This window comes from Dinoponera quadriceps, unplaced genomic scaffold (genome assembly GCF_001313825.1).
Source record: "Dinoponera quadriceps isolate SergipeBrazil2010 unplaced genomic scaffold, ASM131382v1 scaffold9, whole genome shotgun sequence".
Taxonomy (NCBI): Eukaryota; Metazoa; Arthropoda; class Insecta; order Hymenoptera; family Formicidae; genus Dinoponera; species Dinoponera quadriceps.
Window position 1 is genome coordinate 1522926 of NW_014554295.1, and position 17554 is coordinate 1540479.

General features: G+C 46.5%; 1 protein-coding gene across 2 annotated transcripts in view; it reads right to left on the reverse strand.

Moving 5' to 3' along the window:
* The window catches only part of LOC106743836 (laminin subunit alpha-1), a 142935-nt gene that overhangs the window by 79075 nt on the left and 46306 nt on the right, over positions 1–17554 (reverse strand). The window contains exons 4-13 of one of the 2 annotated variants that reach the window (XM_014618066.1): positions 15625–15855; positions 11128–11364; positions 10456–10617; positions 9695–9991; positions 8202–8462; positions 7864–8111; positions 7322–7556; positions 6606–6832; positions 5951–6138; positions 5195–5476 (exon numbers count right to left, since the gene is read on the reverse strand). In XM_014618066.1, the coding sequence (XP_014473552.1) occupies positions 5195–5476; positions 5951–6138; positions 6606–6832; positions 7322–7556; positions 7864–8111; positions 8202–8462; positions 9695–9991; positions 10456–10617; positions 11128–11364; positions 15625–15855 (2368 nt within the window). Of the gene's footprint in view, positions 1–5194; positions 5477–5950; positions 6139–6605; positions 6833–7321; positions 7557–7863; positions 8112–8201; positions 8463–9694; positions 9992–10455; positions 10618–11127; positions 11470–15624; positions 15856–17554 lie in introns of both variants that reach the window. The other variant, XM_014618057.1, reaches the window with a different exon arrangement.

Here is a 17554-nt window from a genome sequence, read left to right on the forward strand (position 1 = left end):
ATATTGCTTGAAACAAGTGCGCCCACTGACAGAAGTTATCGTTACATTACACCGGCCGACTTCCGTCCCACCGGTCATTATTCACACGTAATGCGCATACATTATCTGCCGGCGATGCAGGCACATTGTTGCGCGCTGTTGGGCAGATCGAGGCGCAACCGAGCTCTCGTAAGCACAGGTAGACCGCTGGTAGCGAAGGAAGGAGGGCGGGAGGGGAGACACTTCGGCGTTTTATGAGGCGGAGCTCGGTAATGACCGAAACACGCGGATTCTATTGTCGGACACGGCCGGCGCAACAATGAACGGGGGAAAAACGTCCGAGCGGTATCGTGAAAGCTAGATGTTTCACGGGACGTAAAGCGCCCTGAAAATGGACCGTAACTCGCGCGAAGTAACGAAGAGACAGACCGATCATCGTGATGGCGAGAGTTGGATTCCTCGCGTCGTTGCGTTTTATCGCTCGCGAGCGCACGTCGCATAGTCGTGCACTATACATGGAGATGCGGGATAAACTTGAAATTTCGGAATTTCCTGATATGCTTCATGATCTCATTTTTGTTTCTTCTTGAAATTTTATGCTCACATGGAGAATAATATTAAGACATCTAACATATATAGAAGAAAAAGATGATTGTGCTGCGAAGAAAAGTTATTGTTATTATCCCGGAGGAACGAGAACGATGGAAGTGAAAGAGAAGAAAAATGAAATTAAGCGAACATGCTGTGAAATATCCAAGTCTTACGACAGCCACATTAGCGAAGCTGATCCCAGCGAAACTCCGCGCAAAAATGATGATGACTCGCCTACGTGGCATTCCCGATCTTTCCTTTTGCTGACCTTCTCGCTTGTTCAAGACAGGAGTTCGTTTTGGCACGTGTCCCGATTAAGATCGCGCCGCTAATTGCGTCCTGGCCGCATCAGCAGCCTGTGTGGCAGCGGCTATTTCGGTGTGCGTTTGAATGATGCGCGCGCCGCGACTCTCTTTATACCCGCTCGTCAGCGAGCATAATTTACGCGATTATTAATGAATTACTGAATTTATAGTCCCTCTGGAATTTATAGGCCATCTGTCACATACACGAGCCACCTGTTTTTCCAACTTCGGCTCAGCTAATAATACATTAATCTGCAAACAGTGATACCGCTAACAAGCGCTATTCTGGTTCGTGTCTCATAGCAATTACTGCTGCTACATGTGATGCTAGCTTTCGTTATCTTGTTCAATCAACTGCCGCGTTTTGTTGCGTAATTATTCCCCCGATTTTGTTCGATGAGTATCATGTGATGTTAAGATAGATTGTGCTTTGTAAAATATGCTCGTCACAAATACAAAAAGCTTGTATAGTAAGAAATAAGATGTTAATTTTAATATTTTTCATACGTCCCAGAAAGCGAGTTGCACAGAACTCTTTTGGATTTTACATCGCCATTCATCCGAATTGCCTTCGGAACGGGATCTGTCGGTGGGAGACGCGCGAGCGTCGGATAAATAATTGTAATTTTAAATTGACTACCGAGAGAGACACGAGAGAAGAGAGAAACAGAGAGGAAGGCGGAGAATCGCAGTGTTGAACCCTATACATAATTCATCGAGACGCATTTCGACGAGCGAGTTCTCACGTAGGACGAATCTCGTCCGCGCGACATCGCAGCCTACAAATTCTCCCGGTCTATAAAACGTCTTATCTCTCTCTCTTGATGCCGATAACCGGAGCACGCGCGGTGAATCAAGCGGCACGCAGGTGAGAAGCTGCGTCGGCAACGCGATTCCGGTCGCGGAAAATACGCTCTTATTAAGATACCCCATCGTTGATTATCGCGCGCTGCGCTTTTTAAGCGCATACTGACTACGTTAATTATACCGCTTTGGTCAGAATAAGACCGCCGCCGCCGACTTTGGTCGTTACAACCGCAGCAAGAGGGAGAGAGAGGAGAGTATATGCGCATCGTCGTTTGATATTAGCGCGCCTTGATTTAGCGCGTCGAGTCTGATTGCATAAGCCGTATTAATGTAACCCTAATGACGCCAGCAGTTACTAACAAGCCGACGATTTGCGGCGTTTAATCGCGCCGGTAGATTCCCTCGAGGGGAAAATTGTGCCGTACACGGTCACGGTATTAGCAGATTCGCGAAAGTAAGAGCGATTACGTTACGTAGCGTGTACGTTACCGCCGCGGTATAAATAAAGAATAAAATATGAAAGATAAAGAGCAAACGGTGCGTGGAACTAACAGAGAAAATAAGATGAAAGCGATGGAGCGCGATAACCGTGTCTAAAAATACGTGCGTATTCTTCGATACACATACACACCTCGCGCACACAACGCGTAATTTATTCCGGGTCGAGCGATCCGACATCCGCCCTCTTTTCTCGCTCGACAATACGGCCGAGATGATTTTGCAGTTCTGCAGAATCGTGTTCGCGCGACCGATAGCGCGCTCTGCGCTCGGGAGCCTCGAGAGACCTTCGGCGGCTGTGGAACGATTTGAAATTTACAATTCGCAACTCCGACCGCCCGCCTACGCCGCTTCACGCCTGAGAAATATTCGTTCGCGTAACTAAGGATAAGAGAGAGAGAGAGAGAGAGAGAGCGGGAAAAATCGCGCCGCCAGCGGCGGACACGTTCAGCGCGCACGCGGCGAGATCCCGCGGATTATTGGCGGGAAGTCCCAATTAGTAGCGGTATTAACGTCGCGGCATGAAAACAGAGGACCCGAAAAGAAATGAGAGAAAACAGAGGAGAATCGCGCTAGCAGGCTTATTCGCATGTCGCACAAACAACGCTCCTCAAACTACAGGAGTTTGGAAACTCTGCGCCATCCAGCGTATTCGCCAGATAATGCGGCAACTGACTACCAACTAACTATTTCCTAAAAAAGGGAATAATTATTCACGACACTGACGTCGCTCGATGGGCTTCTTGCATCAACAGTCACGTTTCTAACAATATTCTTATATCATATCAACGGTGAAGTTACCATCATTTCCCTCCTCGCGTTTCCCCACACATACGCCTTTTTATTTACACGACTGCTTCAAGCATAGCAGCCTTCAGCATGCACCAATCTATATAGTCCGAGTGATTGAATTCGCTATATCTCTCTCCCGTTCTCCCTTCTTCTTTAGGCGTGTCCTCCGGGATCGCGAATTCGTGCGTAAGCGCGACGTGCGTGAACGGCCGGGGGTTTCCGCGACTGATAGCAGTATCTGACAGGTGCATCAACGCGTCGTTTCGCCGCCGGTTACGGCGGTCCGCGGTTAAACGAAGCGTATCATTCGCGGACGGGGAAGAGAAGTAGGTGGCATCCCGGCGCACACAGCGCAGGAAGTTAATTAGCATCTCGGACGGGCCGCCGAGAGAGAGAGAGAGTGCCTCGGGTGGAACGATGACTTAAATAAAGCAGAAACTCGCCGAACGACGCAACATATCTCGCGCGTATCTGCCTGCGTATCCGAGGAGGAGGGTCGTTCATGACGCACGCCGCGAAACGAACGCTCATTGCCTACGAATAGTCGAACCCCCAGTCAATCCTCATTACTGACAAAATTCATCACACTTCCCCATCGCTTTCTCCCATCAGCGGAGAGAGAAATATAAGGAGAACCGTTCTCTGTGAGGCTTTTAATCTTCGCGTCGGGAAACGGCGTTTCCCGTTCCTCGACGTCGCCGAGTATTTTCGCATATGTCGAGTGTGTATGTGTGCGTATGCACGCGTGTAATTAGCAAAGTAAAAAAATTACGATTCACGGATCACTACTGCTGGGGAGAAGAGGAGGGATATAAGTTACGGAGGTGCTGGGATCGGTCGTTTCAGCGTTAAGCCGACTCTCCTACACGCGAGCGACCGCTTAATCCATCTGCCTTAACGGGATTCCGCGCGGCCGTAGATTACGCGACCGGTAGGAAGCTCGGTTATCAACGAGCGATGACGAGAAAGAGAGAGCGACGCGTCTCGCCGATCCCGGCCGGCGCACGCTGTGAATGATCGCGATTTATGAGATTCCTCGCGATGGTAGCGGCAAGATCCGAGAACCAACCCGGGGTCTCCGATCTCCGAGAACGGGAGAGAGAAAGAGAGCGGAATTCGCCGGCCGGACGGTCGATCGTTAAAGGTATCGCCACAACTGCTTGCTAGATTTAGGATCACTATCAGCCCGACGTTGGACGATTCGTGTTCGCGAAACAATGCGCGCTCGTAAACGCGACCATAAATTAAAATTAGCTCAAGCGAATTGCGCGAGTGGCAACGGTAGTGTCCCGTCGTGGCCGGAGGATGCTTCAGCCTCATAAATCTCAAGCAACGTCCTGAACTCATAGCTCCTGTCTAACCGGCTAAGTGTGACGTGCTTTAAGAAAGCCGAGATAAATATCGCGAGTTTGCGTTGGAACGAAACTAAGTGCCGCTCATTACTCTTTGCCTGCCATGGACGATGGACGGCTGATGCGCGATTCTTCGGTTGTTTTCTTTCTCCTTTCCCCGTTAAAGATTCAATTATCTCCTCGGTATTGTCGAATTCGTTTAATCTGTATGTCGAAAACTCCTTCAATTCGATGATATTAACCCTTTCGCTACTGAGACTGATTATAGTCGCTCGCGAAACGCATCCCGGGTATTAAGAACGACCTTACTCGCTTTACCCAAAGCACAATTGCACGTAAAAATGAGATTTTACCTGTGCCGATGCGCTATATTAGAGATGATACGACAAAAATACCGCGCGTGACTTTGTTTACGCCACTAAATCTCGTTCGGGCGCTCATACTGTACGGTCACTTTTCGAGACCCGTTACTTAGCCGAGACTCGAACCCTAGTTGTTATTCCGCAGTAGTGTAGTTTCAGTCTCCGCTACGAGCCGCCACCTTACTGAAAAACTGAGATCACAATACGGTCCAACTGCGAGTCGAGCAATATTTTATCTCCAAATTTCTCAAATTTCCTTTTCACCTAACATGATTCAACGGTGTGCCGAGAAATTCATTTTCCATTTTTAGATTAATAGTACGATTCACGTACGATCTTTTTTTTATTTTCAGGCAGGTGCGACTCAACGACGGAGTTCGACGTTCGAATAATACGGCTCGGTAGCACGTCGGAAACGGAGTCTGCATGATCGCTTTGTATCGCAGCGAAAGGGCAGACGATGTAACTTAACATAAACGAAAGCGTGCATATTGGCGGCGACACTTACCTTTGCAGCCGTCCGATGTCAAGCCGTAGTGGTCCGCGTCGCAGCGGTCGCAGCGGGAGCCGACGACGCCTGGGGCGCACCTGCACACGCCGCTCACGGGGTCGCAGAGTCCGCCGAGGGCACCCACGTCGCAGTCGCACTCACGGCAACCTGCGGTCACGTTCCCGTAGCCTTCGATGCACGAGGAGCAGTCACGACCGGCGAACAGAGAGCCGCAGGGACACTGACCGGTGACCCGGTCGCACTGAGCCGAATTGCTGCCGAGAGGCGAGCAGTCGCACGCTGCAACAGAAACAGTCATTCGGTTCTTATTGTGCCTCGTTACGGCTGAAGATCTGAGATGCAGCGTTGCCATCCAGTTTCTAACCAGAAGAAAACATTAAATGACTGCTTTAACTTTTTCGAGGTTTATCTTTGGATATAATTTAATATGGTAAATTCTTTTCACAGTACGGTTTGAAAGTTTATAAGGAGGAAAGAATGAGGGCATGAATGGTACAATATAAGTAAGCTTTCGGAGCAGTTTTATCAAGAGAGACAGTAAAAATATATATAGAACGTCCATTTTTTACAAACTTAACGACAGCTCGGGGAAAAAGTGATTATAGTGACTCATTTTGGACGATGGTGAATTTTTTAGGGACTTGTCAAGAAAAAGTGATAAAAAGTGATTTAAGTGGATGGCAGCGTTAAAAGAGACACGGCTCTCCCTTGCGTTCCGAAGACTCGATTGCGGTTACTTCTGCTCGCACTTACGCATGCAATTCAGCTTCAAGGGATCGCCGAAGTGCGCTTCCTTGCATCGATCGCATTTCCAGCCCTCGGTGTTCCCGCGACATTCCAGGCAGCGGCCCGTCTCTTGGTCGCAAGCACCGCCGTTGCAGAGACATCGCTGGCAAGTGCCACCGGGAGTCAAAGGATTACCATAAAATCCTACGTCACAACTTTTAACCAAGATCGAAATTAAAGCTCCCCAGTCGATTAATAAAATCTTAGCGATGATTAACGATATATAAAGATAATATATTTTTATCATATTAATCGTATATTAATTTTGCGACAGGAATTTTTTTCAAATCATAAGACTACGTAACCTCTGAGAGATTCAAGGTTTTGTAAAAAAAATTGTGCAATTGATTGACTATAGTTGTGATTGCTGTGATCTGATCGAAGCCGATTGTATTTTCGATTGCAATCTCGTTGTGTTCCGGAAACTTTATGCGTAAAAACCCCTTTACTCGACATAAAAATCATCTTATCCCCATTTCTTTTTAACTTTTTCTTAATTTTCTTATAACAATTGTCCGCACATTTATAATATATTACATCGTTTGTTGTTATTACAAAATTAATTATAAACAAAAAAACATAATAAAACAAATTCTATTCTAAAAATCGTTCATTTCTTTACCTTTCGCAATGATCGTCGGTGTATCCTTCCGGACACTGGGTGCACACGTATCCACTGTTAATATCGGTAGGATCGTCAAGTTGACAACTCGGACTAAAATTGTTAGATTCGATGAACAATGGACACGCACATTTCTTGCAGTCTTCGCTAGTGCCCTTCGTTGCGATACCATAATATCCCACAGCGCAACGATCACACTTCGGACCCACCGTATGATGTAAACACGTCTATAATAAATCAAGCGAAAAGTATGCCCCTTATTGATTTGATTTCTACGCGGAAAGACTATTTTTTTGTATTATTTTTTTGTATTATTCTAATTATTTCTAATTATATCATATTAAATGGAAGATTATACAAATTGTTGCATCAACTTTCTTTTAAGTTCCTTTAATAAACGATATCATCGTCGACGGTTCTTTAACCTATTTCGCCGGTGTCGAGGGCAATGCTATAAGCTGTAATCGGTAAAATCGTTCGTGACCATTCTAGATCCCACGATCTACGGACGTAGGATCGACACGAGTTCGGTTACTTCAAGTATTCTACTTTACCGACTACTGATCCGCCATAGCGCGGTGTTCGGATCTCCGATGGTTCGTGTCCACGTTAAAGCCAAATGTACACTGGTGCAATTCGTTCTCTCGCTTTTCGTACTGTAGACTATTTCTATGGCTAATTTTATACTCTGAAATAAATTAATCGAATCAACTAACCCCGCACTCGCCCATTAGGAGGTCGCAGGACCCGACGTGACCATTGCAATCGCATTTCACGCATATGTGATGATCCTGGAAATGGGTGCTATTGGTAATAACTTTCGCGTATCCCCAAGCACACTTCTCGCAGGACAATCCTTCGTATCCCTCGGGACACTCACACTTTTCGATTAGATTGTTGATCTTGCCGTCTGGTGACAATTCGGCTGTCGTCAATACGGCAAATTGAAGACTGCAAAAAGACAAGGAAACATTCAAAACACGTTTCTTTACACGTTGTCCTAAGTTTGAAATTTGCGTTTAAAAAAAATCTTTGCCAACTAGTTAATATTATTAAATAAATAAATAAATGAATGAATGATTAAATTATACTATTAAATTATACTATAAATTATACTATAGACAGCATTTGGAAATTTTTAAACAACATTTTTAAAGGAAGGTAAATGAAAAATGTTGAATAATTTAATTTAATTCAATCGACAAACTTTATAACCACAAATTCATTCAACGATCTCAAAGTTAAACAACGTACGTACTTTCCTTCGATTTGTTCCGAATGGTATTTCGCCCTGATCATCAGATGCTTCAGATCGGCGAGGACACGCATCATCTGGGCCTTCGTCACAGGATCGCCACGGTATTCGGTTCTTCTTAATCTCGTCGGAATGTCTCGGATCTCGTCCCGAACATGATACCAACCGTGTTCTCGCAGAGAGACCGAGACCTCCGCTTTAACGCTACTGTACTGCTCCTCACCATACGCGATGCGCAATCCATTGTTACTCTACAAAAGAAACAACAAATAACGCGTTATTACGTATCTACTTTTTGTCTTATAATTATAGTTAATGTTACAGTAGAATGTTATACTTACAATCAGGATGACGTTGGGCTCGATGGTCGGTTTGCCACTGCTGTCGCCTCGTATGACTGCCCACGTAACGGAGTACGTGAGATTGCTGCCGTACGAGGATATGAGATTCCCAATGTAGACCTGCGGCGCCAGCCAGAAAGGGCTGCTGTACTCGACCTCGTCTGCCGTCACGGTTAACCATCCGTCGTCCGTCATCAAAGTGGGAACGACTGCTCGGGACGCGTTCATGTCGGTCACCAACCAGTTCTCCAGCGTGGAAACCTGGAGAAAAAACAGGCAAATCGCGCGGTTCGCCAGCCGTTACCTCGACGGGGAAGCGTTTCTATTCTATTTCACCATACGCGCGATGGGGAACGCGGTATGTTTCGCACGATGTATGGCGAATTTCTACGAATACTATTTTCTAGAGTGTTTCACTTCACTTAATCTCGATAATCAGGATGTTTATAATACAATCAAAATAACACACGTTGCACGCACCAACGCAACTAGCGAGAAGTAAGTTACACGGCATGCACGATTGCAAGCGGGATTGCACACTCGCTGTGCACTTCTGCGAAGCTCTCAGGCCCTAAGGAGCGACTTCTGGAGAGGCGAAGCGAAGTAAGCACGAAACCGGCAGAACGGGAGATAATGCTGCTGACGACTCGAGCAGTCGCTCGAGGGGCCGAGCTTTTAAGCCTTTCGGTTTCGCGGTCGGATTCTCGAAACGGGTCATATATGGTAATGTTTATGAGCACGAGTCGATGATATGCGACTATGATATAATAATATACCATGATATTATGTGATTCTCGAGTAAATTACGACCAATAACAACATTTAGAAACAAGTACGATAAATACCCTATGATAATATGATAATCCTCAAATAAATTGTATCAACAATCAAATTCGGAGATGAGTGTGATAAATAATAATAAACAAAATATACGACAATACGACAAGATTCTCGATTTCTCGGAAATTGCGGGATATATTAACACATTGACAGCAGGCCCCGCGAAAACGCGGGTTTCTGAGTCTGTCGCTTGAGCGCCAGCCCCGCGAAAGCGCGGATTTCCGAGTCTGTCGTTTGAGTAGCTGCGACAGTAAAAAGAAGCGAGAGTAACTTTATGTGTGCTGAATGCTTAGTACCTTTACATCTTGGACAATGTTTCGAGAAATACCACACTTGCCTTAAATATTAAAACTTTTATTTTCTGTTTACGTTATACATATGTAATAATCCACCATGAAATGAGAAACGGTATTTTTTTATAATTATAAATAAAAAATTTCAACTTTGTTTATATTTTTAATTACCGTTAAATTGTATGTGACGAATATGCAAATAAAATGTACTATTTTACGAAAATATATAATGTTTTAAATATTTTTTTGGCTATTCAATGATCAGAAACAAGCGAATAAGGCCGGCGCTCAGGCTTTAAATGTCTCTTAGGTCGCCGGCTGTCAATGTGTTAAACGGAAAGAGAAAATGAGCATCCTCACCATATTGTACGACAATCTGGCGCTGGTACAGCGGTCGGTCCTGCCGAAACAGTAGCAGGGCGAGCAACCATCAATGTTACTCTTCGTGAGCGCAAAGTAGCCGGGTTTGCAGCGGTCACAAAATTCCCCGGCAACGTTAGTCTTGCAGAGACAGTCACCCTCACAGTCGTCGGAAGGCAAGATCCCACGAGAATCGCACGGACACGGCATACAGTCGGGAAACTGTTGATAGCCCGCCGCGCATTGGTTGCACATGTAGCCCGAATAGCCCGGCTTGCATTCGCAAGCACCTGCTACCTGGAAAGTACGGGCGATGTTTATAGATCGATTAGGATCCCATCGTGAGAACGTCGTCGCCGTCGATCGACCCGCGTAAATCAAGTTTGCGCAAGCGACTATCAGCTAATAATCCCTTGAAATTGAGTGAAAGCAGGATGATACTACAATCGTCGTGCCGCGAGAGAGCAAACGATAGCTCGAAGCGTTTCAGAACGGAACACGTCGCAGGTGGAAGCGAGTTCCCATGTGAGCGGTTTGTTTAAAAAGAATCATACAAAATATATAGAATATGTAGAAAATACATAAAGAATAATAGAATCTCTTCATGTATAATATATAAGAACAAGTTTTACTTTCGTATAAGATTATGTATTCTTGATTACATATGGAAATATGAATCTTTTCAGTTGATATTAATTGTTTTTCTATATGCTGTTTTCCATATCCTGTTCGACTATACTTCACCCACAGGAAGCTTTTACCTTTCCCACAGAGGTGTACGAGTCATCAGGAGTGCAGTAACCAGTGCTGCCGTGCGAGTCGCAGTTGCAAGGTACGCACGGCTCCGGTGCATCGGGTGCGACACCGTTCGGTCTGTAGTAGCCGACCTCACATGTCTCGCAGTTGATCCCAGTCGTGTGCTTCTGCAAAAGATTTTGCAAATTGCGAACTATTTCATTTATCATGTTGAAAATATAATATTTTCTGAAAAGTACCCTTAAACTGTAATCTCAATTCGAAAAGTCTTATCCAAAATGAGGAGATCACACACACTGTTTCAATAACTCAAGTATTACACGGAGGAAGAAACAAAACTTCGTTAGTGTAACTGAATTTTCCGTTGCCCGACGACCAAATGAAAACTCAATTACGAGAAAGATTTCTTATATTAGAAAAAAAGTACTTACATATTTATTTGCGGGATATAAGGTTTATTTCACACAGATATCGTTTATTTCTGCGGAATAAGATTTAATTCGCACACAGAAACACCCCATAAATAAATTTTCAAGCACTATTTACTCAATGTACAAGCGAGTTTTCGTCCGGTCTCCAGGGTGACGAAAAGTTCAATTACGCCAACGGAATTGTTTTTTTCTATGCAAAACGACAGGATCATGCCCGTGACGAATACGCCAGTTGTTCGTTCTTACCGTGCAATTGACGCACACGCCGCCGCCTCGGTATTCCCCGTGGATATCCATGGACATTCCCCTCCTGTCGACTTCCTGGTCGTATCTGCAGGACGTGGCATGCCCGTTGCAGTTGCACACCTCGCAGCGAAAGCCCTTGTCGGCGGTGCCGGGCCTCCACGGGATCTGATTGTACATGGGGCAGCATTTTTCGCATCTTTCGCCGCACGTGTGGCGCTCGCACTCGCATTCCTGATGCTGAGGGATAACGCGAAATGCGCTTATCAGATTCTCGCCGGGGCGAAGTAGCCGCGTTCTCGAACGTACGCGCGCACCTATGCGTCCGCTGCGAATACGCGTCATCTATCACAGACGGAGGAAATAACGTGAAGAAAAATTACGCGTGCTTTGGTTCGTTCGTTCGTTCGCGTTCGTTCGCTGTTTCGCGCGTGTGGAGCGAATCGGGCAGACAAACGAACGAGCGAAATTCGTTGCCGATCGCTCGCAATCAACGGCTGAGGGATAAATAATCCGAAGATAATCGGATGAAACGCGCGAGATGAATCGTCGATTGTGCAATCGATGCATTCGGTAATATTAGACGTTCATCCGGATGTTGCTGCAACGCAGCGGGGTCGTAAAGACGGCGCTTCATAGTTCGCGTTCCCCTCCTCGAGTGTGTAAACGATACGCGCGTGTAACTATTGCGGATAACTATATCGCCGTGCATAAAGCGGAGTTTCTCAATGCTCACGGGCGCGGTTCGTTTTACGAGTGCGTCCGCTAACTTGCCTCACGACTAATAACTACCACTTCCGTCTTAAATAAAGTATCGAACGGACAAATGGACGGGATATTAAAACTACAACGTAGACGAGAGGCAGCGTATTTGGAAGAACTGCTTGATTCATCGCTACCTTGTCGAGTTTTCCCAACGACAAAATTAACTGACTTACAACGCAACGAATGGCCGCTTGCAAAATTAATAACATCTTGCGGGTAATTTTTACGAAAATCATAAAATACGTGGTGTAACAAAGTAACCTTTGTAAGACGCGGAAGAGCGTAGAGGTTAAACCCGCGACGACGCGTGTGGTCTTATCGCGAAGAGGGCACTCGATCGTGATATCTCGGCGTCGACGTGCCCGATATTATTTACTGCCGGTGGTACAATGACCACCCCCCGTGCTCGTGCAGGACCGTGATCGGTAATCAGGCCAGCTTTCTGCAATTATTTCGGGCCACATACCGACGTTTAACGAGCCCGAATTGTATTTCATCCGAAGCCATAATGTCCCGAGACCCCGTTACTTACTCTCGAGTTGAGAGAGGTGACCGGCATGTGGCGCGGTCGAAAAAAATGAAAAGCCGCGCTTCCGCACGCTGTGCGCCACGAAACGGTCGGCCTTAATTTTGACGACGGTCTCTTTGATCCGCGGGCTCGGTATTTTCCTCCGTCTCCAAAGAGAAAAATGTTATCCGCGGCACCGACGGGTCCGTGAGTTATATCAATTTTACGAAACACGAGATCCGTGGATATCGAATGCTTAAATATTTACCAAATTAGGCACGCGCCTTTATACATCCGTTCGAGATCGCTTGAAGCCTTAGGCGAAGATTGCTTTCTTCTAATTCGTATGCTCGAATGTACCCGAGAAAATGGAAGTCGTTAATAAAAGAAAGATACCCCAAAGACTGCAAGATTAATATACGCGGACATGGGAATAGTTTAGCTGTCAAAAATGGTGAATAGGTTTCATTCTTGAAAAAGTAAAAAAAAGTAACGAATCAGCTTTAAGAAAGATGAGTAAAATATTTTTTCTCAAATAATTTGCACGTTACAATTAGTTTACCTATTATATCATTTCTCTAAGAAGTGAAAAATATTAATTTTCGAAAAGCTTCTATATCTGTATATTTTCCGCAGGAAAATTGATGCCAGTGCGGAGATAAGTTTTAACGAAGCTACGAGATTTGTGTCATATTAATAAACCGTAGCAAGGCTGAATCTTCTGCAAACCTGAAGAGAAGATTAACGTATCTCCCTGATGTAGAAAAAGAATGATAAGAAACAAGATTGAGTAAATTGCGAACAATTGGGGGTACGCTCGAACGATACGACGAGGTGGGCGAAAGTGACGGTGATCGCGAAAGCGACATGAAGTATCCGTAACATTGCGCACTGATAACGACACAAAGGCCTGCTCTGTGTTCTCATTCATAGAGAGAACCACGCGAGATCGCCCGGACTTCATCCCCCGCGTGCGATTTTTGCAACTCGCTGTATCTGTCGTTGCACTCTCGTGCAATTCCCGCTTCGTCGATTCATAACGACGAGCGTGCCCTGAATGAACGCGTACGCGGACTCGTATCGGACACCGAGCGTCGTGAAAACACCGCGAGCAAGATACCGGACGCAAATGCAAAGATCAATGTCCATTCTACGGCGGTGTAACGAGAGACGCACCGCGGACGTGGCGTTGCGTCACGAATGACACGATTAATGTGCCTTTGTCACGAAAATATTCCACCATCTGCTTTACATGGTATAACAAGCGATAATCCTGATATGGTGATAATGGAACGTGAGAGAGAGAGAGAGAGAGAGAGCTTGGCGCGAAAGGTTTTCTTCTTTTAAATTTGCACTTCATCCGCGTTTTAAAGCGATCGTAATCGCGACACGAAGAATCCCCACGATAAAACACATAGATGTCGCAATTACAAGCGTCCGCGTTGGTAATCGTTAAGGAACACGGTGAACTATTATTGTTCGCCGAAGCCGAGCGCGCATAGAGCACGACCGGTGCGGCGAATGTCCTTTCTCGGATCGTAACGGTGCGTTGTGAGATTCGTATCCTAACAAAATAACTCAGGAAGGTGAAACACGCCAAGCGTATAAAAGTCTTTAAATATAACGCGAGTAATATTTCTATGAAATAAGTAGCTGAAAAATTTGCTTTTCAATTTAGGCCACACACGGGCGCGCGCGCGCGCGTCTAGAGAGAGAAACAGATATATTATATTATATATATTCTGTTTATTTTATTTAAACTTAGAATTAAAAATTAAAAATTTTTAACCACGCTACTACACAATGCTTGTGTAATTTCTGCAGTTGCGAGCTGCGGGAAAGAGAGAAAGAGAAAGGGAGAGATCCCGCGAGGAAATATACCGCGGCACGAGAGTGATTAATCACCCGCGCCGGGACTATTGTCTTACCGCTCACGGCGTTGTACCGTTTGAGAAGGACTGCAGCACCGCGCTCGTAATTAAACGTGAATCACCCCTGCGAGGATACACGTGGCCGCGTGTTTGTGCATTTTCATCCCGTCCGTGCTGACTGTCGTCGTAAATTTAGTGCTCGCGCTATTGACCCGCATTCGTGGTACGCGTTTAACGTTTCACAGACGACCCCAGATTTCGCGTTCGCGACTATACAATACGTCTGCCTAGCTAGTCCCATTTTATTTCTATTTATTTGTTTCGCTGAATATCTTGTTATTTGTGAGTGAGTATGATGACCTGTCTGTCGTGTCTTCTTTCGTTAAATATTTAAGAAATCGTTCGTTTCTTAAATATAAACAAATTTTTTCAACCAATATTATATCGCTCCGACATGAATATTTATTTTTACTTGCCTATCCTTTGTTTTTTTTTTATTAATATTATATTTATTCTTTTGTTTTCTCCCGAATGGAGGGAAAAATGCATACGTTTGAAAGAGGAGAGGGGTGGTGCTAGTTAGGCAGACGTCTGTATGACAATTGCAGTTGCGAGAAATTTATTATGACGAGCGAGACGCTCTCGGACGCAAATGCCAACTTTAATAGCGCGGCTCGTAACGGCCGCGGAACGAACGGCGTAATTCGCGTCGGCCTTTGTTACGCGAACGGTACAATTCTCACGATTCTAACCGTGATTCATCGCCGTCCGCCTTCAATCCCGAGATTCCCGCGAGCCACGGACATCGTACCGTAGAAACCGCAACATTGAAAGTGGCGAAAAGAGAAGAAGAGAAAAAACCAACGGCGCCACCGAAAGCACCCACTACCACTCGTGCGCGGTGGAACCTTAATCCCCGACGGTTCTGCGGCTTTGTAGCAGGCAACGACTCGAGAAGCGGCCGATCCCCGCCATTAGCGGTGTCGGCGGACAAAGGCCTGACAAGTTTACGGCACTTTCGACGGATTTATTTCACCGAGAGCGCGCCGAATCCGGGTGTCCGCTTCCGAGAGCGCGACCGATTTCGGAAATCGTGCGATCGCGAGCCGCTCTCGCAAATTTTCCTTCGCGAGAAATCGGCGTTTCACAGAACGAATCTGAAAACAACACGAGCGCGAGTGTAATTTTAATCGATTAATCGTATAATTTCAATCGAATTGATCTTAATTCGTTCGAGTTTCAGACGGACTCGCAGAGAGCGGCTCGCGTCGTCTCGCCTCGCGAGTTCATCAAGTCGGTCAAATCGTATAGTTTTTCCATCGGGAAACGCAGTGAACAGGGTCTGTTTGCACTTACCCCGTGATGCACGCTGTGCCGACATCGCGCCGCGTGTCCGGAACACGGGCACCGGCCCCCGATGTTGATTTCCTTTATAGAGTAAAAGGCCTGCCTTTTGTCGGCGGACGACTCGACGCTGCGCTGAAGCCCCTGAAGACGCAGTCGGACGTATCTCGCCTGGGTGAATTCCAAGAGAGTCGAGCTGTGACTAAGAGCCCCGGGCCGACCGCTCACCAAATACGTGTGGATCTTTCAGGTAAACAATTAAAATTCCGGTTAGTCTCCCGCCAGATGGTATGGGAATAACAGTCGCGTCGCGGGGAATGCGAGGACATTCCAATGCGGAAACAAAAATCTCGGCTCGTGCAATCGAACAGGGAGCAGACGAGAAGAAATCGGTGGCGAGATACGATATCTCTGCCACCGCGGCCGGGAATATTCGTCTGAGTAGAACAATGTGTGAAAACGACGGACAATGAGAGCCAAACTGCAGATATAGTTTGAGTATATTTATATACAAGTATAGAATGTCGCGAAGAATCATGTGGCTCGAGAAACTGATCCTCTCTCATTTCTGTCCGCATTTATTCGTGTCGAAAAAATGTGCCCGCCTCCTCCAAAGACGTATATTTCCGTCGAAACTATGGCAACTTCTCGTCGTGCTGTTAAAAGAAGAGGAGCAACGAGTTAAACCACGGAAGAAATGATTAAATGAATCACGTGAACAGCGATGAAATCGACAGCGAAGATCGGCCACGACGCCCGTGATTGCGCGTCGGTTAAACAAAATCGGCGACGGTCAATTAGCGTCGGCGGGCGAGAGCCGTTAAATTCAAGAGAGACGCCGACGGAGAAGTAAATCAGCCGCGAATGGCGCCGCGTGTTGAGCAGGGAGCGGCGAGTTCCGTAAATGGAGGGTGCGCGCGCGGTGCCTAATAAGGGACAATCGCTTGTATTTAGGATACCTCACGATCCCACGTCGATTGCCGAGCTTGCTTTTTAATTATTCCTACGTGACTCCGGTATCGTCGACGTTCCGTCGATATGTATCTCCAAGTAAGAACTGCAGGAGCGCCACGTCGAGGGGGGTTCAGCGGGTTCAGGTACTTCGGAGACAGAGCTATAGCGACCGTTTGGAAACTGCGGTTGCAAGGCTGAAGGAGAGACTGGAGGAGAAGGGAGAAACGGATGGTAAGGAATCAATGGTACAAAAACGGCGATCCCTACATTCCGGCCATGTACGGCGCTACATGGCCGTATAAGGGAGTATCGTGTACGCACCTTCGCTATAGAGGGGAGGGGGAGGCTCGGTAGTTTTACGCTTCTGCACGCGAGCCGGCCACATCGGGGAGGAAGAAGGAATTGGCGGAAGGAGGATCGCGATGGGACTCGTCGTCCCGGAGACGTGAACGAACCGAGAGACATCCTCGGAGGAGGAGAAGAAAGAGGAGGACGAGGAAAACAACTTGACATAGCCCGAACACTCTCACGCGGCAAAACGCGGCGTTAATGCGATTATGTATAATTACGTCTCGCGCGGATGTAATTGCACGGCACGAAAAAAGGTGAAAACGTGGGATACACTGTAGCAGAGGCAAAAAAACAGCATTCACCGGAAGAGAGCGCGCACAGCCCGGCGTAGTCCTGCCGGGGCGAAATTTTGCGCGCCTGCTAATCATCCAATCCGCGTAATTGCACAGCGCGCGACCGCGCATATAAAACCGACGGGGAATTAACGACGCCGGGCGCGCTCGCGAGGATTTTCGCAAGGGTTATTGATAATGACACGCTTAGTCGCGTTCCTAGCGGAACGGGCGCCGGCAAAAATTCATCGGCGAGCGCGTGAACGCTCCTCTTTGCATCACGAGGCTCATTAACATAACGCCCCGCTAGTGTCCGCTTGACCCCGTCTACAGAATTTCCCGGGAGGAACAGCGAGATCAAACGA